This window comes from Rhodamnia argentea, chromosome 9 (genome assembly GCF_020921035.1).
Source record: "Rhodamnia argentea isolate NSW1041297 chromosome 9, ASM2092103v1, whole genome shotgun sequence".
NCBI classification, from domain to species: Eukaryota; Viridiplantae; Streptophyta; class Magnoliopsida; order Myrtales; family Myrtaceae; genus Rhodamnia; species Rhodamnia argentea.
The window spans coordinates 21,826,070-21,853,464 of record NC_063158.1 but is presented as its reverse complement, the minus strand read 5'-3'; the positions used below and the strand labels follow the sequence as shown (position 1 = coordinate 21,853,464).

The window sequence follows — 27,395 nt, the reverse complement described above, 5'->3', positions numbered from 1 at the left end:
TTCTTCCATCTCACACTTCTATTATAAGAGGAGGGCGCGAAGAACTGATTAAACCGCCTTCAGCTATTTAAGCTACACCTTGAAGGCCCCAAATCTCACCAATTGGAAATTAGCATCTCCAAGATTTCCTTCTCTCGAAAATAGCCAGGAGTTGCCATGAAACATACCGCAATAATCTTGATCCTTCTGCAATGTTGCCTCGCTTTGAAGACCAACTCGACGATCCTGCATAAGTACGAGTCGATTTTCAACTTCGGCGACTCTCTGAGCGACACGGGGAACTTCATCCGATCCGTGGCGGGACTTCCGGTCGTGCCAAAGTTTCCCTACGGCAAGACCTACTTTGGGCACCCGACTGGTCGTTTTTCCGACGGACGTCTTATAATTGATTTCATTGGTACGTAGTTCTTCCGACTCTACGTTGCTTTTGTAGATGCATGCTCGTGTTAGGCACAAAGAATAGGCATAGAAAGCAGATGTTTAATTGGTTTAATATGGATTACGTATATGGAAATGCAGCGGAAGCAGTTGGGTTACCGCATCTGAAGCCATATCTTGAGGTTGTCAACAACGGCTCAATTGATGCTCGTCGTGGAGTTAACTTTGCAGTTGCTGGTGCCACAGCGCTTGATCCCACATTCTTTGCAACTCGAAAAATCCGGACGTTTACAATGACGAATAATTCCTTAAGCGTTCAGCTCGACTGGTTCAAGAAACTCAAATCTTCACTTTGCACTACTCAGCAGGGTAAATATATAAACCCTGTTTTTCTGTGCTCCATTTTGTGCCATCGATCTTATTCACTCACGATATGGGCATCCATCGAGGGATTCGGCAGATATCACGTATAAGCAGCTTGCAAATCTTTCCTAAGATAACCACTCAGGATTAGACGCAGTTGATTGAGACATTCGGAGTTTTATCTCAGAAACTAAAGGTCATTTCGTTTGAATTCTATCAATTGCATGAAAGTTGTCGTGGGTCAAGGCCACTTGTTCAGGCCAAAAGTCCGAACTTTATTAGTTTAAAGGGTTTGCGAAGCATTTCATGGTTCTCTAGATAGACGGGTTTCTACGTCCATGTGCTCTTGCATTATCAGAGGAAAATATAAAATAGTCTCTTGTTCGATTACTTGAGTCGTTCCATCGTTTTGATTTTTGTTCTCATTCTTTTCTTTAACAGATTGCAAAACATATTTCAAGAAGTCATTATTTCTAGTGGGGGAGATTGGTGGAAACGACTACAATTTTGCTTTCGCCAATGGTGCAAACTTTGAGCAGCTCCGTCCCATTGTGCCAATTGTTGTTGGAGCCATCACCAATGCCACCAGCGTATGGCCCTTTTCTTTTTCTCGCAAGTGACATAAGCACAATACTATATGTTCAACAAGATCTTACTAAACCGAATTGCTATCTACGTGGTTAACCTTTTTTAAGTACTCCAATAAATTTATTTCCAAGGCATGTGACTGTTTTAGATGCTCATCGAAGACGGGGCGGTGGAGTTGGTAGTGCCAGGGATCTTGCCGATGGGTTGCATGACGTCGTACATAGCGACTTCTCCGCTCTTGGACAAAGACGATGTTAATACGACAACTAGTTGTCTCAATCGTTATAATGAATTCGCACGGTACCACAACGGTTATCTTCAGCAAGAGTTGCAGCATTTGAGACAAAAACACAGCCATGCAAGGATTATCTATGCTGATTATTATGGAGATTCCATGCGTCTCTTTGAATCACCAAAACAGTATGGTGAGTTTCCTTTCATCTTGGTTTCATGATCAACAGTGAATAGGCATATAGACAGGAGATTTATTCTACTTTTAGTTTAATATGGTTCACAAAATTTCACTAAGCATCAACCTTTTGGTCCTTTTTTTGCAGTAATTCAAACCCTTCTCTATGCACACAAGCTCTCTGGACAAAAAAAGAAAGAGAATTATACATTTTGCACACTGAATTGAATTTCCCTTTGCTTGCTGACCATAAACTGAAAACAACTAGAGATGACGATGAAAGCACGTTGAAAAGTCTAGTCCAGTACAAAGTGTCCTCGAACGCGTCACCGGACTCTTGCAAGATATACCAGCACGGATATCTCACTGAGTATAGGATAAAACTAATCGAAAGCTTGTGGTTCTTGATGAACTTATAAGGGGGCGTAATGAGCTCAATGTCCTCTTGTTTTCAGGTTTCAGTAAATTAATACAAGTAGCTTGCTGTGGAGCTGGTGGGCCATTAAATTTCAACGTCTCGATGATGTGTGGTTCCAGCTCCCATACGTGTACAGATCCATCAGCTTTCATACAATGGGACGGAGTTCACTTGACCGAGGCGGCGTATCGGCACATGGCCACGGGATTACTGGATGGTCCCTTCACTTCTCCACGTCTCGTTGCCTAGAAGTCTGAAGGGGACAGTGCATCGAGCTTCGATTCTGATGTCAAAGATGAATTGTGTGCTCATGGTCATCGTGTCATAAAGAGTCGGAGTGTTCGGAGGATTGACGTTCTTCCTATTCTTGCTGTTTGTTCTTGTTTCAAACTTCTATCCTGTACCCTTTTCTTGTTGGACTATCATTCATGCAGTGAGTCATGTATACAGATAGAATCAAGATCTTTCAAATTATTACTTATATTGCGAGTCACTCAACTAATTAAGTATCCAACTTTTCTCAATTACTGATTTTATGATCGGATCCTCTCAACGTTCTTGAAGGGTTGATACATTAATACGAACGATTTTGTATGGTAGAAATTTGCTCTCTTTATTTTTTTTTTTGCCCCATCACTATTCCCATTTTTCTTCTCTCGTTCTAAACCTCTCCTCCTTAACTCCACTGGTGATTGCCCCGTCACAAAAGTATTCCACTTAATGGGACTTTCAAAGTGGCTTAGTTTAAATGATTGTCCCATTGAGTAGAAACTATAAATAGGAAACTATATTGCACCGTCGTCATTTTGAATTATTTCTCAAGTAGTACGAAAATTGTATCCCCAACTAGTGTATTATGGTCCTCATCAACATTGTTATTATTAGTATTATCATAATTATTTCTCACTTTATTGACCTAGTTTCTACCGGACAAAAAAGTCATAAGGTTCCAAGCGCGAATGTTGTGGTCAATAGTGGTCCGTTACTCATGCAAGCAGTAACGGACCGTTTTAGGCATTATCCTTTATTATATAGCTATCTCAATTTCGTCAAGAAAAATGATTGTGTGATAGTCTTTAATCTACAATAAAAATAACAGTTTGTTCTAGACCACAAAAAAGACAATCATAGATAATAATAAATTGTTATGTGGTTCACTCCTTAAAGAATTGATGGCTCACAACATACTGTGACTCTCACAATGATCCAAAGATTATTATGTTAGCAAAACCCTTTGGTTAATTGATTTGTCCTAAGCTTAGCTTGTATTACACCTTGCATTAACCAAAGCAGTATTGGGAGTTTGATCTTTGAGACTATGGATTAGATCTCCAGTTATTTCCGTTTCCATTTTGGATGTGGCAAATATATGGATTATAGGGATCTATAATATGTGTGGCTAATTTGGTAAATATTCATATTATTAACTTACAAAAAAATGTATTGAACGTTAAGATGGAATGCATTCATACCTGTTCAAGGCGGTCAACTCGAATGATGTACCGGCTGTTGGCATTGCTCAGCACTTGTCGATGATGGAAGGGCAAATTCTCTATTGAGGTAATTTCACTTGATGAGTATGAAATCATTCTGGGTGCTGATGAGAATGATATCATTTTGGGGTTGGAGTTCTTTGATAGCGGAAAAGCCGTGATTGATATGAGAACCAAGCCAATTATCATCACCCACCAAGAATGCCCATTGGTGTTACCAATGATCTTTGAGTTGACGGAGACCAAGAGCATCTCCATGATACGACTAGTGGATGAAAGACCGAGCGTTGAGGAGCTTGCAGCCAAGTCGAGAGCGGAGCCACGACCTTTAGAGGAGCCAAAGGTGGAGTTGACGCGATCTATGTCAACTCAAAAGTGAAATGCAAGAGCCGTGTAGCCGACAAGTCAAGAAGTGGAAGGGTAAGCAGCAAACGTTCAATGGAACTAGCGATCCAAGGGAAGGATGCGATTGAGCAAGAGGAGGCCTCCAAGTTGAGAACGCTGATGATGTCGCTCAGATGGGTAAGGGAGAATGTCATGGACTAGAGGTTCCGTGACCCAACCAACCGACGAGATAGCCTAGATGATTGACGTGTGGTGTCTTGGGATTTAGGTTTTTCATGAGGATTCTAAGATACTCTTAGGGACAAAATGAGAAATTTATATTCAAGATATTTCATGTATTTAATGAGGTCGATAGTAGTATTTTATTTCATAGGGTAGATAGTAGTTGGGGAGGGAAAATATCAACCCCTTGATCAAGGGGAAATCAAAGGTAGTAACTGGAAGGCATCTTGTACAAAGGGTTACTCTCTCCCTCACTTGTATCACCCAACAATTAAGCAATAAAAATACATTCTCCCCTAGAACTTCTCTCTCTAAACATTTTCTCTGTCTTCGATCCGAATGGGCTGATAAACAGCCGATCCCTGGGAAAAAGCTTGGCTTGGGCGACTCAACGATCCAAAGGGAGCCTAAGTCGACACACGATTCGATGTCAAGCATCAGCCCGTAGCAATAGCTTGTTCATTTTGAGCTTCAATAACACTAATTTGATTGGGTGCACATATTTGCTTAGGGGACAAGAGAGCCATATGGGAGAGTTGATAGGGGATTGAATGCTTTATATATCTAGCTTTCGTTGGATTAAAATTTTAAGTGAGTATGGGTTCAATTGATTATATCTTTTGGCTTGGGCTCGGGTTTTGGCTCTTTCTTTTCAATCCCTAGGATAATGCATTGGTCTTTTGCTAGTTGTGCATCTTAACAAGTATTATCACCACTTGCGTTCAACTAGTAGTAACTATTATATGCCGGTGTCTTCATGAGGAAAATTACCGAAACAATCTTAAACATATTGCATTTATGTCAATTAAGTCATAAACCTTTCAATTGTGCTAATTTAGTCCTGAATCTTTTGACAATTTGTCTATTTAATCATTCTTACCAATTTTGGTAGGAAATCAATGACGTGATGGTTTCCCAAGCGCCGACCATCCTACATGGCAAGCTGACATGTTGTTACATTGACGTGGATAATTTTAAAAATTTTATGAATTTTCTGTTATTTATTAAATCTTCTTCTTTTTCTTTTTTCCTTTCTTTTTGTTGTCCTTAACACTATCCTCCCTAGGCAACGGCCGACGTTTGTAACCCTCACATGGATCTGGGCGAGAGTCCCATGCCTTTGTCCCATGTCTGCAGTCGAGGAGGGTTGGCTAGCGACCTTGCCGAGCTAGGGTTAGAAAAAGAAAATGAAAGAGAAAAGAACATAAAACAAGAAATAAATAATAAAAAATTCAAAAATTTAGAAAATTTTAAAAATAATTGTTCATGTCATTGCCAGCATGCCAAAAGGTCACGGGCCAGGGTTAGAAAAAGAAAAAGAAAGAAACCAACAAAAAATAATAAAAAATCAGAAAAAATTGAAAATTTTTTTTTTAAAAAAATTGTTGTCGTTAGTGCTAGCCCACCGATTGTACCACGTAAGATGATCGGCATTTATTAGAACGTCACAATGGTAATTTTCGATTAAAATTGGCAAGAAAAATTAAATTGGTAGCTAATAAAAATATTTATGACTAAATTGGTAAATCGTCAATAGTTTTATGACTAAATTGGAACAATTGAAAGGTTAATCCCTGAATTGGCAAATTGTTAAAAAAATTTAAAATTAAATTGGTCAAATTAAAATATTTAGAAATGAATTGGTACAAATACAATAAATTTAGGACTTTCTTGGTAATTTTACCGTCTTGATGGTGATAATCAAAGTAAAGGAAATCTCGCAAATAATTGCGGATTTTGGCGAAGATTGCGATCATATTTTGATTTCAATGAAGAGACTATGAATGAACGCAGGTTTTGCGTTATACAAATGCGGGGCGGAGATCTAATAGATACCGATAGTTGGCTCATAACCCTAGTATGAGTTTTCGTGTCAACGGGCACTCATCGGTACAAGGCCCATGGGATTCAAATCCGAGCTCCTTTTTTTTTTTTTGTGAACTACCTCGAAACGGGGGATTGAAATTTTGCAGCGACGCCATCCAGTTACGACAAAAATGAGGCCGAGGGTCAATTACGGTGCAAGTGGGAGCCATTGATTAAGACCAATTTGGACCGTAGCCCAACGGAATAATTTGTATTTGATTCTCGAAAGCAATGATGCACAAGAAAGCAAGTTATAGCTAGATCGACTTGTTCAACACCGTGTGACATTTTCACCGTGTATATCTATACTATCAATTATTTAAGCAGCTACCAATAAGGGCCATTAGCTTGTGCACGTTAAATTCGTTTCGATCGCTTGATGTTTTGGAGTGACCAAGTAATTATTTTATCTAACCCGTTATTTCGCATCGCACTGGGCTAATCGTTTACTTTTGACCTACGAGGCATCCTAACTTGATCAAACACAACGAACATAGAGAGTTTAAATCTGTATCCTCTATACAAAGAAGTTTGGAAAGAAAGAGAACGTCCGAGACTTCCAACGTTTTTGTTAGAAAGAGTTAAAACTCTCTCTCTCTCTCTCTCTCTCTCTCTATGTGGGATGATCGTTTAACCTTTGTATTCATCTCGTTCCTTATTTACCTGGGTGCATTGTATTTTCAAAAGCTTCTTGTCAAACCAACTTCTATTTCAATCCGTGCTGGACCGATGGATATACCAATAATCAAGTCTTCAGTCAAGCGGTGGAATATGTCGCACCAACCTGCGAGCATTAGCCGATTTGGTATATATATATATGGTTGTATTCGGTTAGGTAGTGATCCGGAAGAATGATAAGGCTCCTAACCATTTCACACGTTTTGAATAGGAAAATTACAAGAAAAGTCCTAAATCTATTATAATTGTGCTAATTCAATCTTAAACCTTTTTTTTTATCAATTTAGTTCTAAATCTTTTACATTTGTGCTAATTTTGACTGAAAATTGATGACATGGCGCAATCGGCGCCGATGTAGACAATTCTAATAATATTCTTAAATTTTTTTGAATTTCTATATTCATTTTTTAAATTTTAAAAAAATTCCTATCCATTTTTTTGTTAGGGTAGGCAAGAGCCTGTCGGCCATGGGCCGAGGCGTGGCAACCTTCCCCGGCCACTGGGTGAGAGCTCACCTCCTACCAGCCCTAACAAAAAAAAAGGAGAAAAGAAAAGAAAGACAAGAAAAAAACTGTTAAAAATATACAAAAAAAAAAAAAAAAATTCAACAACAATAGTAAAATATTATTTAACAAAGTCTACGTTATCACCGAATGGACTGAATTGATATAATTTCAAGAGTTTTAGAAATTAAATTGACATAATTGTAATAGATTTAAGACTTTTTATTTTTAATGATTTTCTCAGTTTTGAACCGGTGGCCGTTTTGGGTCATCTAGCCATTATTGTATGATGATCAAGAGTCAACAGCACAAGAGAGAAAGAGACCAGTGTATTGCAAACATTTTTTTTCCAAGCACTTGTATAGAAGAAAGGAAAATGAGTGGTCATCACACTGTATGATCGTCATACTAGTAACCCCGTTCTGCGTTTCACATTCTAACTCTCATCCGCGCGTCGTCATCCCACCATTGTTGCCACTAACCTCCATCCGAGCAACAACATGGCTATGGCTGGTAAGGGCGTCGCGAGCCCACGCCAGGCTAGATCCGACAAGATCGCGACGCTCTCGTCTCTGGAAAGCTATGGTACGCAAGGATGTCTAGGCCCTCATGTGTGGCCAGTGACCTCTGCTAACCATCGCCACGGCCCTAGTTGACGGAAGGAAAAATGAAAATAGTAAAAAAAAAAAAAAGGAAAAAAAAAGCGTAAATAGATATTTCTTTAAAAGAAATTGTCAGAATCAATTATGTCGGTGGTCTTGTCACGTAGGTCGGGGAAAGTTATCAAAAAAGTTTTAAATCTATTGTAATTGTGTTAATTCAGTCCTAAATATTTTTTTAATCAATTTAGTCCTAAACCTTTTATAATTGTGTCAATTCAATCCATATAGCCAAATTTAGTCGACCAGGGTTGACATGAACTCTAGCTGATCCCAGCCGTCTTCCGACATAATATTTAAATTTTTTTTAAATTTTTTTTAAAAAAATTTCCTTCTCTCTTCTTCTTCTTCCTCTTGTTGGTGACCCGCCAGAGCAACGGCTGGCTAGGTCGGCCTCTTCGACAAAGTCAACAACCTCTCCGATCTCAATGACAAGGATGACGATGGCTGCAGCACCAATAAGTCCGACCCCGGCAGGTCCCGGCTCACGATTTAGAGGCCAGGCTTGAGAGGGAGATCATCAAGGTCATCATATGTGGGAAGACCGACTCGCTTAAGCCTAACTCGGGCCAGGCCATCACGATCGGCGAGCACCATATCTGCGTCGGATTCCATGAGGAGACCGGCTCGGATTATCGCTTGTGGGAGTGGCACGGCCACATCATGCTGTTCGGCGACGAGAACATGTACGGGAATTACTTCGAGAGGTTGAAGAGTAAGGGGCGCTAAGTCGAGGAGGAGAAGGTGGTGGAGGTGGAGGAGAAGCAGAAGAAGAAGGTGGGGAATTTGGGGTTGAGAGAGTTGATTCACGGGGTGATTCTGGGGGTGGTCAGATTCTTCGCAGGAGCTTGAACGGGGCTCTCCCAGATCTGGGCTGGTGAAGAGAAAGAGAGAAATAAAATGAAAAAAAAAAATAAATTAATTTTTTTTTTAAAATACAAAAATATATTAAAATGTTATGCCGCCAGACAGCCGGCATTCACGTTAGTGCCGACTTGCCAAATTTGGCCGGATGTACTAAATTAACACAATTATAAAAGATTTAGGATTGAATCAGCCAAAAAATAAATAAAGGTTTATGATTGAATTTGTAAAATTGCAATATGTTTAGGATTTTTTTGGTAGTTTTCCCCAAGAAGGTCCGCCTGCGCCCACATCTATGATTTCTGATTAAAATTGACCAAAAGAACTATATTGACAAATCATCAAAAAGTTTAGCACTAAGTTGACACAATGAAAGGTTTATGATTGAATTGGCCACCGTACAATAAGTCCAGGATTTTTCCGACAATTTCTCCATTATTGTCACCAATAGGTTGAGCAATTAAGAAGGTGAAGCAATCGTTGAATTTAAAAAACCATGCGTGAATCATGGCATGCCTGACCAACTAAGCTTAGAGAATTATTTCTTTAGCTAAGTGAACACCCTTCTCATCACATTTGTTATTTCTTTATTATCTTCATAAGCCGGCAGAAAGTAGGCTGGAAAAATCAAGAAGATAGAAAATAATTATATCGTCTACCGAGAGAGATACACCGAACTAGCAAGTGATGTACGGGGCAGCTTTAGACGGCACAAACTCAGAAACTCGTTTTTCTCCCCATTTTCTTCATTCTCATTCTGCCCCCTCTCCTCCTCAACTCCACGGTATACAGACCTCTGCTTGCCAATGTCGCCCGCCATCGTCGCCTACATCCGTGTCGGCCGACCCAATGCCTATTACCTTCGCCGTTGCAATCGTCGTCCGTGATTTGCTTCTCTCTGTCCCGGGCAGGTCACTAACCACCGACGAATTGTGCGACTACTCATCACATGGAAGTCATGACTAACAGCCGCATGGATTACGCGGATATTTACTCATCAAACGGTAAGGGGATTTTGACCAATAAAAAAAAAAAAAGGTAAGGAGTTGAAAGGACAGGCCAAAAAAAAAAAAAAAAAAAAACGTTAGGAGTTGATGCTAGGGGTGAGCATGATCCCAAGGGTAGAATCGAGAACCTGGAACCGGACCCTGAACCTATCCAAGGTAAGTAGGATAGGTTTTAGGTTCAAAAAATTGAGGAACATGTTCCAAGGGGTAGGTTTAATGTTTCACTATCTAGAACCTGAAATTTGGAACTTGGACCTCGACTTGAAATATTTTTTATTTTTTTCTTGGTATATATCTTCGCGGGATCATATAAATGTTGTTGCGTGGAACCAAGCGATTGAACAATAAAATAGAAAGAACAAGAAAATAAATCAGACACTAGATGTACGTGATTCGGTCGTAGAGACCTACGTCCAAAGGAAAAACAACAATGAATTCTACTATAGAACAAACGACATATACGGAGATGTCAAACACTCTTAGTGTTTCCCAAGCCCGAATTACATCCAATAACGCACATAGTGTTTAACCCTCAATTTCTAGCGAAATAATCTCTCAATCTTATAAAGGAATTTAATCACAAATTCTTACCACAAGAATTTCTTGACTCCACGAATAAATCTTCTGCTTGAAAAACACTCTACCAAGCACTTGAAACTGGTGCTTTAGGACTCTTTTTCGAAAGTCATCGATAAAGTAAACTCGAGAAGTATTTATATTAAACTCATCGCCAAAGAAAGTGCAGATTTGCATCGTGAAGATAGCCACAACAAACTGGAAACAGAATCCAAGATAAGGTAAACAAAATCTCAAAATTGGACTTTCTTGTTTTATCCTTTCTTTGGCCGAATCCAACCTGGAAGTTCCATGTATTTTCTTTCTTTCTTTGGCTGACGCATGTAGACCGAGTCCAAGTCTGAATTGAACTTTTATGCTTCTTGAGCAAAGACACCAACGCACAATCAACTTTAATTCATAAGTTGATGTCGCGTACATATTTTCCTTTGCTCAGTTTCTGACTTTCCTTTAATAAATCTCAGATGGGGTTCACGGGCTCAAATTTGAGACATAATTTAACAAATGTTTTATGGCATTCGATGATGAGTGTATAATCTAAAGCCAAATAAATTTTTAGGTTTCAGATTTTAAAAAATGACGAACCTTTCCCAACGGGTTGGTTTCAAGTTCTAAATGTAATTTGTACAGAACATGAAATTTCTCACCTCTACTTTCCTTAGCGGTTGTAGCGTTCACTCTCATTTTCTTAACTAAAAATGAAAAAAGAAAAGAAATTGGTAGGTTCCCGAGTACCCTGGAATCAATCCTAGAATCTATGACATGGTAGATTCCAGGTTTCATGGTATGACGAGTGAGTTTCAGATTCCAAAAAAAGAAAAATCTGTTCCAATTGGTAGGTTCCAGGTGGAACTTGAAACCGCTTGCCCTTAATCTCTAAAAGAGGCATTTTGGTTAATTGTAAATGAGCCTAGGTATGTTTCTTCGGCAGTTGTAGTGGACTCTTATCCCCTGCCTTTAATAGGACACCATTTAAAGGCGTGTTTATTTGATTGAAAATATTTTTTGATAATTATTTTTTTGGACTTTTACTCATTTAGTTAGTCGAAAATGACTTAGTGGACGAAAAACACTTTCCTATCAAGTGGAGGATTCATGTATAAAATTAGGAAAGTGAATTTCTAAATCTTAAGAGGTGAAAAATGTTTTCCAAAACTATGCTTCTCAAACTTTTTAATATTTTATTTTTTTTCCTTCTTTCTCCGCCGGTCACCAAGCCTTGGCGATGGCTGCTAATCGATCACGCGAGATCAAATCTTGCCACATCTGGGGAAAAAAATTTCAAAAAAGTATATTTTACACTTTTGCCAATTCAGTCCTAAAGCCGTTTACATTTGCTGATTTAGTAAACCTTTTTACTTTTTATTGATTCAATCCCATTAGCTGAAAATCACTAACATGGACACCGATTATCGTACGTGGCATCTTTGATACTGACATGGATAATTTTTAATAATATTCTATATTTTTAAATTATTTTTTTCATTTTTTTTTCTGTTTTGCCTTTTCCTTATTTTCCCTTTGCCAGCCTCGGGCGAGGGCTGTCGAGCGACCCTAGCCTGGGTTGCCCTGTCGCTCGAGGCCGGCGGAGGTTGAAGCCGAGTAGAGGAAAAAAGAAAACGAAAAAAGGATAACAAAGGAAAATGGAAAAACAAAAAAAGGACAAAATAAAGAAATATTAAAATATTATTACAAATTATTCATGTTAGTGCCGACGATGCCACGTAAGACGGCTGGCATCCACATCAGCGATTTAGCCAATATGATTGAATCCCCAAAAAGTGAAAAGGTTTAGAACTGAATTGGTAAACTTAAAAAGTTTAGGACTAAATTAGCAAAAGTATAAAAGGTATTTGATTTTTTTGACAATTTTTTTGCCTATCTGGGGAGATCAAGCTCACTCGGCTGTCACCGAGGCCCAGCCACTGATGGAGGAAGTTGGAAAAAAAAAAAAAGAAAAAGAAAAAAAATTAAAAAATTTCATTATTTTTGCTTAAATGAGGTTCAAGCATCAAAAAACGTTTTAGATAAAAAAACATGCACATTTCACTAGTCAAAGTACACCATGACATAAAGAAAAAAAAAAGTAGATCACCTTGCAGTAACATTATGGCGAAACTCGATATATCCGATAACACTTAATTTCCGCTTAAAGGCAAAAGCAAAATTGAATATAAGAATATTAGGCATATGCAGCAAAGTGGACTATTTAGTGTAATATTTTATAAGAGCCTATAATCGTATGGAGACCAGGAAATTACTAAGAAAGACCTAAACATATTCCAATTGTGACAATTAAGTCATAAAATTTTATAGTGGCAAATATAGTTCTAAACCTTTGATGATTTGGCAATGCTATCCATCCAACCAATTTTTCCATAAAATTGTTTATGTGGATGCCATTTGTCCTACATCGCACGATCGATGTTAATGTGACCAGTATTTGCAATTTGTTAATAATTGCTTTGAATTTCTTTTTTCATTTTTTTTCTTTTTTGTTGCATCTCTTAACTTCTTCATGTATGCGAAAATACACAAAACAAAGAGAATCTTCTACTTTTAAGGGATCGTAATTATTTTTTCTTCTTTCTCAAAATATCCATATTTTATCATCATTCCGTTGATTGACAAAGGCGTACATGAATAATTCTATTTTAAGTCTAATATTTTTGAATTGTACACTTTACATCACCTCTCTCTTAGGAAAGATCCTTATCAATTTGTTGAATGCTGAGCTTGGCCAGCGGCCGGGGATCAGCAGATGAAGAAATAAAACAAAACAAATAAGATAAATAAAAGTATTTAAAATAAAAAATAAAAAATAACTAAAAATTGAAATTAAAAATTACAAAAAACTTTCACGTTAACACCAGTTGTGCCACGTAGGATAATCTGGTCCACGTCAGCAATTTCCAACCAAACGAAAATGCAGAAAATCAAATGGGGGATAGTATTCTCTTTAAGAGACGACATAAAATAGTTTCCAGTTCATTTACCATTTTCAATCAAATACCGAAAAATATTTACATTTTCTTGAAAAATGACTTCTAGGAAGATTTTTTTTTCCAAAAAATCACATTTTTCGTGAAACGAACGGATTCTTAAATGGTGAATATTTTGTCAATTTTCCACCCTAATTTTCATTCCCCTCACTTTCTCAAAATTACCGGATAGCCTTTCTCCTTTCTTGGTTACATGATATAAATACCAATGAGTTGAGCAAATAAGAAGGTGAAGCAATCACTGAATTTGAAAAGTCATGCTTGAATCATGCCATAGCTGACCAATTTAATTTAGATAACTATTCTCTTTAATTAAGTTAACACTGTTGTCATCGCAATTGTTGTTTTGTTTGTTAGATTAAATGTCCTTCCCACATTTGTTATTTTATTACCCTCTGAGGTTAGCTCGGGACATTTGGATCACAATTTATATGATACAGCTTATTTACTTGAGCTCATCATTGTATCCAAAATTAACCGTGCAATATATCAAGCAAAGGAAAACCTCAGTTAGTTACTTTATAAACATTTTATCGGTGGACAAGTGCATCAAATAATAATTCTACTTACCTCTAATATGTTGCGAATTCAAAGTTTGAATCATCTCTCTCTCTAATAAGAAAACTCATTGAGAAATGTTTAAATCTTCAACTCTCTCTTCGTATTGTGTGGTTATATTTTTTCCAATTAGCTAAAAATTCAAATATACTTCAAAAAAGGTCCTTAAGAAGACAAACAATTGGTTGGTAAATGAAAGAGCGCGTGTGTGTATATATACAGACACACATACTGAGATAGATACTAAGTTAGGCTATGTGTCGCTCTCATGCTTATTCAATGATCCATGTTTTAAGGAGAGCCACAAGATAGGTGTAAACAGTGGTAAAAGGTCGGGCTGATCCCTAATGGGCGCAAGCAATCACTTTGTTACATATACGAGGTCTATGTTGGGCCTTGGTGGGATTGAGATCTTTGCTTCGATTTGTGGGTCTATAAGATATTGACGCATATGATGTCAAAAAAAAAAAATAAAAAAAGATAAACAAATGGTTAAGAAGCATTTACAAGTAGTGTGTCATTATCCCTGTCTCTTCAAAAAAGTCAAATTATTAGAGCAACTGACCAACATTACGAACATAGCATATTGCTTTAACACTTTTTGATAAAATTACCTAAACAGCCTTAAACTTACTATGCAAGTAGTTATTTAGTTCTTAACTTTTTTAATTTTACCTAAAATTTTCATGTAGTCTTTTCGATCAATTTCCTTTGAAAATAGCTGACGTGAGAGTTCGGAAACGGCAGACCACCCTACGTGGCACATGTCCACGTCGATAATTTTCGAGAGAAATTAGCCAACAAAATTACATTGGAATTTTTCATAAAGATTTAGAATTTAATGCCAAAATTGAGAAATTTATTTAACGAAAAACAATATCTGATCATACCATGAAATCCAATTTCTCCATCTTTCGCGCTTGTAACTCAGACCTTACACATGAAATACAGGATTGAACATAGCCACACATGGACATCCTTTATTTCATTTTAGAAAAGAAATATCAGGAGTCCAACTCGTGACCCTGTATATCTTTATAAGCAAGCCCTTTAAGAAAAGAAACGTAAGGTATCGGGAAATTAGACGGCAATATGTTAACTGCTGGTTCTTACCTTGTTTTGGGAGTAGTCATCATTTTTATTTCTTTTGGTGAAGCAATGAAAGGTGAATTTACGACAAAAAAAAAAATGGTATTGATTGTACACTCCACCTTGGTTATTCAGTGTAATTTCAAGAACACCCAATACGTGCACGTCAACATTGCCCCCCACCCTCCATCTCTTGACATACTAACTTACTAGAGCAAGCAATGTCGTCTTGCAAACTGTCCTCCATTAACCCTCTCGATATCTCCTTTTCTAACACCATTCGTTGAGCCCTTGAGGTTGTAAGTAGCATCAGATTAAAACTAGAGCCATAGCAAGATTTCCTTCAACATTTGAACATTCATATGGCGCTTCACCATTCCTCCACACGAAAATTTTCCATGATGATTAAGGTAATGTCCCTCTTGCTTTGGTGCTTCGCGTTGAAGGCGGTGACGCCAATAACCCCTCGTCGCTACGAGTCGATTATCAACTTCGGTAACTCAATAAGTGACACCGGGAACTACCTCCTCATGGGTGCGCCGGCATATCCGGATGTTGGGAATCCCCCTTACGGTGAGACTTTTTTCAAGCATCCGACCGGCCGTTTCTCTGACGGGCGTCTTACGATTGATTTCATAGGTATTCGACTCTCTATATCTTCTTTGTGTTTGTCTTTTTAAGGTTCTTTTTTTCTTCTTCCTTTTTTGCCTCTGAGGAGACCATATCACATAGCCAAAGTTTGTGTTGCCTATGATTTTCCACAAAATTAATCGTAAAGTTTGTAGAAGCATAGAGTTTATACTTTGCCTCAGTAAGAAGTACACTTATCATTTGATAAGACGACTCACATGTTTGACAATCACACTCGCATGAAAAAACACAAATAACTCGAAAAGAGCCTATATAATGTCTGAAGTTCACTAAGTTGATACTTGATAGGCTACTTCAACAAGAAGATTTTGCTTAGAACAATTCTAACCAAAGATATTTTTGCTTTTATCACAAGAAGTTGAAATTCCCTGCGTTCCACAGATTTGAAAATAGATTCATCACAGTTATTTTGTTCGCAAATTAGATAAACAAGGACTTTTCGGATTTTCAGTTTGTCCATTGTTTAATGTTTGTTATCATATAATTAATAATTACGAATAGTAATATTCTCTGATACCGTTTAGATCAATCACGTCTCAGCATAATTTTTCTTGAGTGAGTAATGAACGAAATAATTTTTCTTTTATTTTTTTTTATTAAGGAAGCTAACTAAGTACTGACCATTTTCAATCAATTTAGGTAAATAGTTAACTAATCTCCTTTGTCATACACCATGCTCTTTGCTATTGTATACAATGTGTTATAATTACATCAAAATCTATCACCTCTTTGCGTGTCATACGGATCGATTCAATGTGTCCGTCCATAAAAAAGATGAGAATGCACGGGATTTCAACGTGTGGCGCAACTATGGAGGTCTAACTTTACCCCGCTTTCAAATTCAATATTGATTTTTTTTCAGGATGAGCAACGCTATTCCAGAATCTATTACCAAAAAACATAATAACAAGTTAACTGATGAGACGTTTCATAAGATTAGCAAAATTCAACTCGCTTCACGCATGCATAGATTTACTAAATGATACGTGAATCACCAATGCAGCTGAGGCATTCAAGCTACCCTATCTACCACCATATCTAGGAGTGGCCAATGGCTCTCATGTCCATGACAATGGAGTCAACTTTGCAGTTGCTGGGGCTACTGCACTTGACCCTGAATTCTTCTATGCTCGTAACATTGGACTATGGACCAACGCCTCACTGAACGTTCAGCTCGGTTGGTTCAAGGAGTTCAAGTCGTCTCTTTGCCACACAAAGCAGGGTGAATCCTTGTCTTGAGAATCAACTACAAACGCAATCAAGTGTCTTCTTCTACTGTTCTATTATGCAGAAGAAGGTCTATGTTACTGGTTCATTGACTTTCTTTTCTGTCTTCAGATTGTGAAGAGCACTTCAGGAAGTCTCTATTTCTTGTTGGGGAGATTGGTGGAAACGACTACAACTTTCTGTTCTTAGCTGGTGCGACTGTTGATCAGATTCGACCGATAGTATCACTTGTTGTTGGAGCCATTGTCGGTGCGACCCGGGTATGTTAAATCATTCTGGAGAAGCTTTGCATAGAATTGTCATAACTAGCTAATAGTAAAATTCATTTCCTCGATTTTACTGAGCAAATCTCGCCGATTTTATTACTCTTTCATGAAGATGCTTATCGAAGAAGGGGCGATAGAGCTTGTGGTGCCTGGGCATTTCCCCATCTGGTTGCTCTGTGATATATTTGGCTTTGGTTCGGAGCAGTAATCAGTCGGACTATGATCCAACAAATGGGTGTCTCAAAGTTTACAATGCCTTCAGCGAGTACCACAACGAGCACCTCCAGCGAGAGCTTCAAGTGCTGCGTGAGAAGTATCCCTATGCACGGATTATTTACGGCGATTACTACGGAGCAGCTATGCGATTTTACCTTGCACCAAAACTCTTTGGTAATTCAAGGAAATCGATGTAGATAGTTACAGTCATTTCTTGTCGCCTTTTCGAGAATAAGAACATCAGTAGAGGGTTTCCAAGATGATGATTTAGATTTCTTTTTATGCAGGTTTTTACGGAGGGGCACGAAGAGCTTGTTGTGGAGGTGGCGGGCCGTACAACTACAACTTGTTAGCTCGGTGTGGTTTCCCTGGCTCGACCGCGTGCGAAAACCCGTCGGAGTTCGTGAATTGGGACGGGATTCACTTCTCTGAGGCTGCCCATCGATACATCGCACAGGGCGTGCTCCATGGTCCGTATGCATCTCCACCTCTCATGCTCTGATCAACTTGACACAACTCAGTTTTGAAGATGTTGGGTTGATGGACAATCGCTTTTTCACGTATTCTCTTGAGTGTGTACACACACGCACAAGAAAATAACAGTCTCATGTTTCTGTTAACAAATAAAGTTTTAAAAACGATTTAAGCAACTTAGGTCAGAGAAAAATAACTCAGCATCAAATCTGTTTTTGCGCGGTTGTTGTAATCTTCCCGATTTGGCTTCAGTTTAGCTTGGGATTCAATGAGTGATCAATCCTCCCCATCAATTTGAAAGTTGGCGTTGGGACAGGCCAGATGCAGAGTGCTTCTAATCTAACGTAGGATACGCTCGGCAATTTGAAAGTTGGCTACAGTCGGAGCATTCCTATGTTGACCCACACTATCCACAATGAGAGAGGTCGAGTCGTGTTTGTGTTTGAGTATTGGACAGTTCTGACCATGCTTCTATATGTTTTCGTACTTCGATTAGAAACAAGTTACTAATGCTGGGATCTTGTTGAAGGTCGTGTATCCACATACACAACAAGCTCTCCGTGCCCCTTCGAACCGACGGGTTTGGTTCTAGCTAGATCGAATTAAGAACCGCCCGGACACCGCTCCATCTTGAACTTGTTATGCAGGCTTTTGATGAAACGTACACGGTACGGGCCTAGCCGTTGTTAGGGGTGCCAACTTTGTTACGGATGCCTCGTTCATCGGGACAAGTTTTATTTTATGGAATTTGGTCCGATCATGTGACGTGAAATGATATGAAGGCATGACCACGTGTTGCATGCTCCCAGTTTATCAAGATGAGTCTCGAGCCAGTTGATGAGTAGATATATATGATCCACACATGACATGACATTCAAATTACTTATAAGCACATATGTAATCACCTATAAGTGGATTGACATTGGTGACCGTAAACTATTAGTTAAAACATGGATGTAATGTCTGATTTGAGAATTGGTAACGATTTGACATGATACAATTGAACACATCGAAAAGGTTGTGTCATTTTTTATGGGTTGTATCCAAATTTGAATTAGAACAATCACACAAATAATAAAAAAAGAGATAAAGTACGATTTATCCATATTTGTCCTAGAATAGAGCTACGTCTTGCAAAGAGATTTCACTATGATTTAGATTTATAGTCGCATAATTCGTTACAATGATATCTCATACGAGAACAATATATGACCTAAAAAATGGGTCTAGTACCTAAACCTATCCAAACCCCTTTAATTCCATAATAAATGGACCAACTTAAACACAAGTCTAAGCCCGTTATTGTTTCGAGGGAGCCGATCGAGCAGCGGGACCCTCGTTTCAAGGGCACTACCCCCGAACCCTCCCATTCCATGCGTAGGAGTATATGTCGTCGATTTATACTTCAATTTCCTTAAGTTCACGTGGGCGTGCTCCGTATGAGAAACAAGAGTTCCCGATGTATTCGCTAACTCCAACAATTTTGATGCAAGGAAATTGTCTAAAAAGTGCAAAGCCTATTGCACCATTACCAATTTAGTCATAAATCTTTTAATTTTGTTGATTGAGTGTTAAATATTTTTACACTTTGCCAATTGAGCCCATCTGACAAATTTTGGTTAAAAATCACCGACATGAATGTTGGTCGTCTTACATCGCACAACCATTGCTTATGTGGACAATTTTTACTATTATTTTAGATATTTTCCAAATTTTTTATTTTTTTCCCTTTAATTTTTTTTTCTTTTTCATTTGCCCAATCTAGTAATGGGATGCCCATGCTAGCCTAGGGCCGGGCTTCCCTGGCTTGAGGCCGACGGGGCCCTTGTTAGATGGAGGAGGGAAAAGTAAAACGAAAAAAAAAAAAAAAAAGTAAAGAAGGGAACCAGGAAAAAGGAAACTAATATACGAATTAATGAAAAAATTTTGGAATATTAAGATACTATTGAAAATTGTCCAAGCCATGTTAGGTAGGACCAGCGTCTATGTCAACAATTTTTGGCTAAAATTGATTGGATGAGTTCAATGGGCAAGACGTAAAAAAGTTTAGAACTTAATTGACAAAGGTAAAAAAAATTAGAACTGAATTGGCAAAATTATAATAGATTTATGAATTTTTTTAAAACAATTTTCATATCTGATCATGTTTTATGTACTTGTGGCTGATTATGTGGAGTCCACGGTTTGGATAAGAAATTTATTTAGTTTCCTATTCTAAACCTTAAAAGTTCCCATACTGAGCTAGTTGCATGCTTACCCCTTATTAATTCTAACGTTGCCCATGTGGGGGCTAATCGAAAACCTTAAAGCTAGCACGACATGTTTTTTAAACTGTAGGGTGTGGATGAGCTGCAACCAAAACGGATTAATATCAAGGTGGCCATGGACCTCGGTGGGGTTGCCACAATCTAGCATCAAAGTTTGGATGGCACGTTGAGTATTAGATATGCCTCTTATCTCCGGTCACTCATGTATTGGTTGTTGTACAGGTAAATTGATTACTCTTACCAAATATCAAACTAGCATGACGTGTTCTAAAGCATTGTTCATTTGGGTTAGTGGCGACTAGAGAGGCCAATGTCATATTTGCACCTTTTTCCAGATGATCCTTGACTAAACAGGTTTAGAACAAAAATAGAGACGCAAAATGGTTATCATTCATTCCCTTAACCACTTAAGAAAAACAAAGAACATAAAGAGAAATAACAATCGACAATTCCCAAAAAGTCTAAATTTTATTCAATAATACGATTGCATTTTACAATGAAAGATCGGGGGCTACTCATAACCGAGTAACTGGGACACTATTGTGTAACCTCTTAAGTGAAAAAAGAAAGAAAGATAACCTGCCTAAAATATGAAATTCAAATAGGCAACAATATTATCAAATTCCTAATCTAGATAAGATAAAACGGAACTTGAAAAGAAAGAAAATATATTCCATCCCTTTTAGTCTAATTATAAGAGATAGTATTGAAATCTTCAAATAATGAATCTTTCTCTCTCTTTCGACTAAAAAATAATCATCCTTCTCTCTCCCTCTCTCCTCGCCGAGCAAGGGTCTAGCCACCCTCTTCGAGAGGGTTGGTAGATATGTTGCACCGGCACGATACGGGACACGAGACATGACATCACATGATACGGCGGCACGTGATTTTTTCAAAAAAATAGAGAATTTTGATATGTTGAAGACACGTTATATATTAAATATATATTCTTATATATACATGATAAGTTATCATCTTTATGATTTCACAAATAAATAATTAATAAAAAGAGTCCTAGAATGAATTTCCATAATAATTCTCTTAGACTTTGTTTTTAGTTTCATGTCTATTGCGAGAAAAAGTCCCCATATTGACATCAAAATTGCCAGGGACTCAACCGCTGTTGCCCTTCTGCCCTAGCATTAAAGCAAACTCGCTTCTCCTGATCGTCTTTCAACTTCCAATATTGATGGTCTTCAGCATCACCTCCATGGCACAGAGAAGTGAGATAAAGTTGCAAAATAACTGACCGAGAAGTAAATCTCAAGGCAACTAACACATAGACCATCATCGTTGAAAGGAACAAAGAAAAATTCCACGAGGGCTCGCCTCATACAGTGATCCTCGATTAGGCAGCGCTGCTTTGAACGCGTTATGATTTTATAAGTCGCTCTAGGATAAATTCGGAATGACATTGCAATCCAAGAGTCGCCATTGACCGGCTTATTCAGCATTCTTTTATATGCAGTTTTTGTACCTCCTGACGTTCAGAGGTGTTTTTGATATGAACCATAATTTTTCTCCTATTGAAATATAGTACTGCAGTTAGCCATATCGAAAATTGCAGAGCAATGCTCATGGCATGTACGCAGTATGCCAATAAACTAGTGACGGAGTAATCTACCATGACAGAAGCGAGCTAATAGTTTACCACACGTCAAATTTTGTCTTCATCCAAAAGGAATACACAGCACTGTTGGAACAGTTCAGCTGTTTTGCTTGTGCAGAGATTGTTCAATTCTACAACACCTCCATAACATCCAAGGGTCTCTGCTTTTCCATCCTCTTTAGTTTCACGTCCCACGTCGGGAAAGAAATAGATAAAGAGAGGGAAAGCTTCTTATAAAATGGCGGCTTATTGCCTCAATCATCGTACTAAGCTAGACTAGATCGATGGGCCATCAAGAGGGCCCATGAGTTAGGGCAGATTTGGATTTTAAAGTATAAGATTTGCCTAAATTTGTTGTGGGACTCGCGAGTCCCAGCGTATTCCATTCGTTGATCATAACGTGTCAGACACTGACACATTGATTTTATATTCAAATTCCTTCTCTGTTCTTTTTTGAGGTTTTAATGGCCATGTTGGCGCCACGGGCTAGTATATAAGAGCCAACATGGCTGTTAGTGGCCACTGTTAGCATTTCCATAACAAGTTTTTGAACTTTAGGACCAACTCGAACGATCACAAGTGTCCAGGAAAGTCAGTACAATTATCCCCAAATGATCAAATTTTAGTCTACATATACAGCTATTTACTCTTCATTACTGCTCATGTGGTGGTGATGTAGGCCGCCCTTCGATCATCGACGTGTCATCGGATACACATGAGGAAGGGATTTCAGGTGCACCTTCAAGAGACAAGATTTACAAGGGGTCTCTTCACACAAGGAGGCAAGGAGGAGAAGACCACAATTTCTATATTCACCTTACTTTACCTTTTAGACGATACAAGACTTGCCTTTATATAGCGAAAACAACCGACATACCTAGGTACAAAAAGACCATCAAGCAATAATACACATTGGAATACTAAAAACTCTCGAACACACAACAAATAATGACTCTAAAGAACACAAACCAAAATGACACTAAACACGCCGAAGACGTCCAAACCAAAAATCTACGAAGAGCACGCTATTGAATTCTCGAAGGGTGAACAAACTCCCCCTCACCGACTACTCTCCAGGACGATCGCGACCATACCTAGCGAGTTCGAAACTCATTAACTTTCCCCAAGACCTTGGGAAGATACGCAACCCGACACCCGTCTGGGTACCCATTGATCTCGCCCCAAGACCTCCTCGAAAAATGATAGTGTACTCCACATGCTTTGTTCTAGCATGAAAACTGGATTTCTACCAAACTTATAGCGGATAGATTATCACAAAACAATGTTGTCGAAAATCTACGATGAGAAGATCATCCAAAACAGCCACGTACTCTCCCGTCGCTCAAAGGATATCCTGACCAAGATTAAACAGTATCCAGAGTGCCCCGTGTATTGATCTCCAGCAAAGTCGGCATCGCAATAACGACCAACCACTGAGAGACCTTCTTGTACAAAAGCCAAAATCAAATGTCTTCTTACATACCTCGGATACGCTTCATCCAAGTGAGGCTTCCGTGGCTTTCCATAAATCGACTTACTATTCCCATCATATCAGCGAGTATGGTAAGGTAAATAGACACCCGCGCAGGTAGAATCTTCTAACTCTGACCTCACCATCCCATCCAACGAGTAGATATAGGCTTGCAAGAGCATCCCGAACCAAGAGATCCGATACTTCTACATAGGAATAATCCTTCCTTGTCCGATCAATCTCGAGTCCCGAAAGTGCTTCACTCCTTCATCAAAAAGATTGGTCAATCGACATATCTCATCTTCATCATCTCCAAAGATGAGATCATCCACAAAACCAACACAGCTACATTTCCATTTTCTTCCTCACGAACAAGCTCGAATTAGACAACAACCGCTTCCAATAAGAATTCCGATCTTCCCATACCATGCCCGGGCTTGCTTCAAGCCATACAAGGCTTTCTTTAGCTGCATATTCGATGATTTTTGCTCTTGAAACCATCCGCGCTCCATGTATATTTCTCGATCAAGCTCTCCAGAAGAAAGGCATTCTTCACATCCATCCGCCATAGATTCCACGACTTGCTCGAGTGCCAACAAAACTCAACAAGTAACTTGCCACCGGGCTAAAGGTTTCTTCATAATCGACGCCATACTTTCAAAAACCTCAGCGACTAGACGTGCTTTATATCTCTCATCGACCCATCCGGTCGAGTTTTCAATTTATAAACCCATTTGCAAGATATAGGACGTACCTCTTCGGGTTTCGCACCAAGTCCCATGTCCATTCTTCTTTAGTGCGAGGAGCTCTTCCTCCATGGCTTTCCTCCACTCCATCCTTCGATGCTTCCTCATATGTCGACGGCCCACTCGCCGACATCTTGCCAACGCCCATGCATACTGGTTGCCCTCCTCCCTCCGTGATCTCCGAGTCGAGGCTCCTCTTCTTCAAGTCCCACCCACTTGGCAAATTCTTCCGTACTATTCGATGCTCACTAGAAGAACCCGTCGAACCTCGTGCTCACATCCTTTCGACATCTTTTCGATAGGCTAATCCTCATCGAATCTTCACCTTTCTTGAAACTCTTCGATATGAACCGCACCGGCTGAGATGACCACCATGACGACAATGTCGAACACCACATTCCTCGAAATATAGCACCTCCCTGTTGTAGGATCACATCACTTCCATCCTTTCGTTGATCATCATAGCCCACGAAAAACATCGAACCGCCTCTTGTCGAATTTGCTTCAACACATCCAAAACTAAGTACTACCACAGTTGCACTCCAAACCTCGTATGGGAAACGGCCCTTGCTTGTGTAACGTTAATCACATGAGCCGTTGTCTCATACACCAAAAATCTTGATGGAACATTCTCGCATGTAGCATGCCCCCATGTCCGCTAGATGTCGATTCTTCCTTTCGGCAACTCCATTTTGTTGTGGCGTATACACAAGAAAACCCGACGATCTTGCACTCTTGCAAATACTTCAAATTCATTAGAAGTATATTCTCCCCATTATCGCACGGCAAAGAATCTTCTTGCCCACTTCACTTTCTACCTTCCCTTAAACTCAATAAATTTGATAAATGCCTCGATTTATCTTTCATAAAATCAACCGACACATACCGGAGAAGTCGTCATAAATGTGATCATATACTTTGATCCACCAATAGACATTGCTTCACCGACCAAACACATCCGAGTGAATGAGCCCGAGAGGCATACGAGCTTTGAATGATGATTCCTCAAGGAAGCTGTGCCTTCCATACCGGCATCCGGCACATACCACATCTTCTTGAACTTCCAACCGGGAAGGCCCTCACATATTCTTCCGCATTATCACTTTCAACTTGGATAACTTACATGCCCAAGTCGCGCATGCCACAAATCAGTGTATCATTCCTCCGGGTTTTGTTTACGTATGCCGTTTGAGCGACACCCGCGACGTCCCTCCATGATTGGTCGACTAGTGGGCTTAACCTTTGGTACACCTTAACATCCGTGGACCAATATAACATAGTTACCCGAGTCCATGAGCCGGACACAACAATAAATTTTCTTCATCCCCACGTGATACACATTTTTCAATTCAACCCCTGGAATTGAGTCGAGGAGTTATCACCGCCTCACTAATATGGGAAATTGGCAACCTCGAGCCATCCGCACACTACACGTCCACCGTATAATCCAACGTATTTGACCTTCCTTGATCTCCGGTCATGGATTCGAACACCCCGAATCAACAATCCACCAACATCATAATTAATCGACTTATCACTTAAATATTAAAGCCATCGAATGGTTCGACTCGGCAATGGATGAGGCAAAGCTCGTCTTGCACCTCCGCTGCAACATGAAAACCCATTCCACATTGTCATCGAAATCACTCATCTTCGATGATTGCTCGACCTTCTTTGCCAGATGTAACATCGTCCACTACGCCTTTTATCATTGCCATAGCGGTTCCCCCCCGATCGGCTGACGCTTTTTCCATTCTCCACGAGCTCCCTTTCGACATGACTTTTTCCCGCTTGTCATCTCTATTGTCGCACCGATTCTCCTCCTTGAACCCTCTTTTATCACCAAGAGGGCACTCATCCCCTTCATCGAAACCTTAGACATTTGATTATCTAAAGTTTCTTGGTTGGCCAAAACATTCTCCATTCGATCAATGTTGGTTGTGTTGCCCATCCACGGTACATAACAATACCATTAACTCTTAACCCGTGAATAATAATCCTTCTCATTCTCGTTTCGAGATAGCATTATTTGGATCTAGCTTCAAATTTCGTCACAAATAGACTTAACTTTGGAAAATACCACTCACCGTCATATTTTGTTGTGACATCGACAGAACTCATTCTCCAACCTTGCAACTTGGCATCATTCGACCGAACAACGCCGCTAAGTTATCCCATGCCTCCTCGGGGCTCTTTATATCTGCAACAAGTCATCTTCAACACAAAAAGGGCGAAAGAGCCTTCATTGATATTCCATCTCCTCGATCACCATCGTTTGTGCGGGTGTTCCGCCGCAACAATATCCCACAAATCTTGACCCCCAAATAAACGCACGGGTACTCCAATTATTATAATTGGATATCTTCTCAATACCATTCGTCGAACTTGATACGTCCGCCATCTGAGAAAAGTGTCCGGCTTGTCCAATCAAATGATCCCGTATTCGAAACCACGTACTCCATTATTTGCACACGAACAATGGTCGCAACCACCGTCTCACGAACCACGCTCCGAAGACTTGATTCACGGTCCCCGGTAACCGCGCCGATACCAAATGTTGAATCTCGAGTTGCGAACACCCTTCAAGATGATCGAAGATTTATCGAAGGTGAAAGGTTCTCTTCACACAAGAGAAGTGTCAAGGAGGAGATAGACTCACAATTTCTATATTCACCTTACTTTCACCTTTTTGAGACGATTACAAGACTTGCCTTTATATAGGCGTAAAGACATGACTCCTGACATACCCTAGGTACATAAAAAAACCAATCCCATTCATAGCAATAATTACACATTGGAATACTAAAAACTCCAACACACAACAAATAATACTCTTAAAGAACTACAAACCAATAATGACACTAAACACCGCTAGACGTCCATCGAAACCAAAAATCATCAAGAGTCACGCTATTGAATTCTCGAGTAGGCGGTGATATCTTCAATAGAAGGCACTTGACATGCATTCGTAAAGTTTGATTGAGCCACAATTTCTACATTCTAGATTATTCATACACAGAGAAAAAAAAAAAGACGAGTGAAACGATGCAATTAGAATGGAACACATTGTTTCCCGTGTTCCGATTTAAGAATATAGCATGGCCAAAATTTTGAACCAGCGGCAAAACACACATGCAAACTTCAAAAGCGAAAATTAAGAGAGTAAGATAGGCATAGACGCTTTTGGGTACGTCGTTCTCGATCATTCAAGTTAATTACCAGACCTGCTGTAAATTGTGGAAACAACGAAGAAAATAACAAGACAATTCGTACCACTTGACGGACGACAACGACCGACGTAGATGTAATGGACGGGTAGCTGAAAATTTCTCCGCGTCATCTATGTAATTGAAAAACCTTAGATGTCTAACCGCACCATTTAATGAAAGGTGCCATTTCTCGTTGAAACCGCAGGTGCAAGTGGGCCATTAAAGCTTCACCTGCCAAAAC

At 39.2% G+C, this 27,395-nt stretch overlaps 1 protein-coding gene and 1 pseudogene across 1 annotated transcript; both read left to right on the top strand.

The window, feature by feature from the left end:
• Positions 1-2,456, top strand: LOC115730077 (GDSL esterase/lipase At5g45910-like). Its single transcript, XM_030660659.2, has 5 exons — positions 1-397; positions 520-747; positions 1,183-1,331; positions 1,478-1,754; positions 2,194-2,456. Exons 1-5 carry the CDS (start codon positions 157-159, stop codon positions 2,403-2,405), a joined length of 1,107 nt encoding a protein of 368 aa, XP_030516519.2. The 5' UTR covers positions 1-156; the 3' UTR covers positions 2,406-2,456.
• Positions 2,457-15,211: 12,755 nt separating this feature from the next.
• On the top strand, positions 15,212-18,045 carry LOC115730078 (annotated as a pseudogene).
• The last annotated feature ends 9,350 nt before the right edge of the window (positions 18,046-27,395 follow it).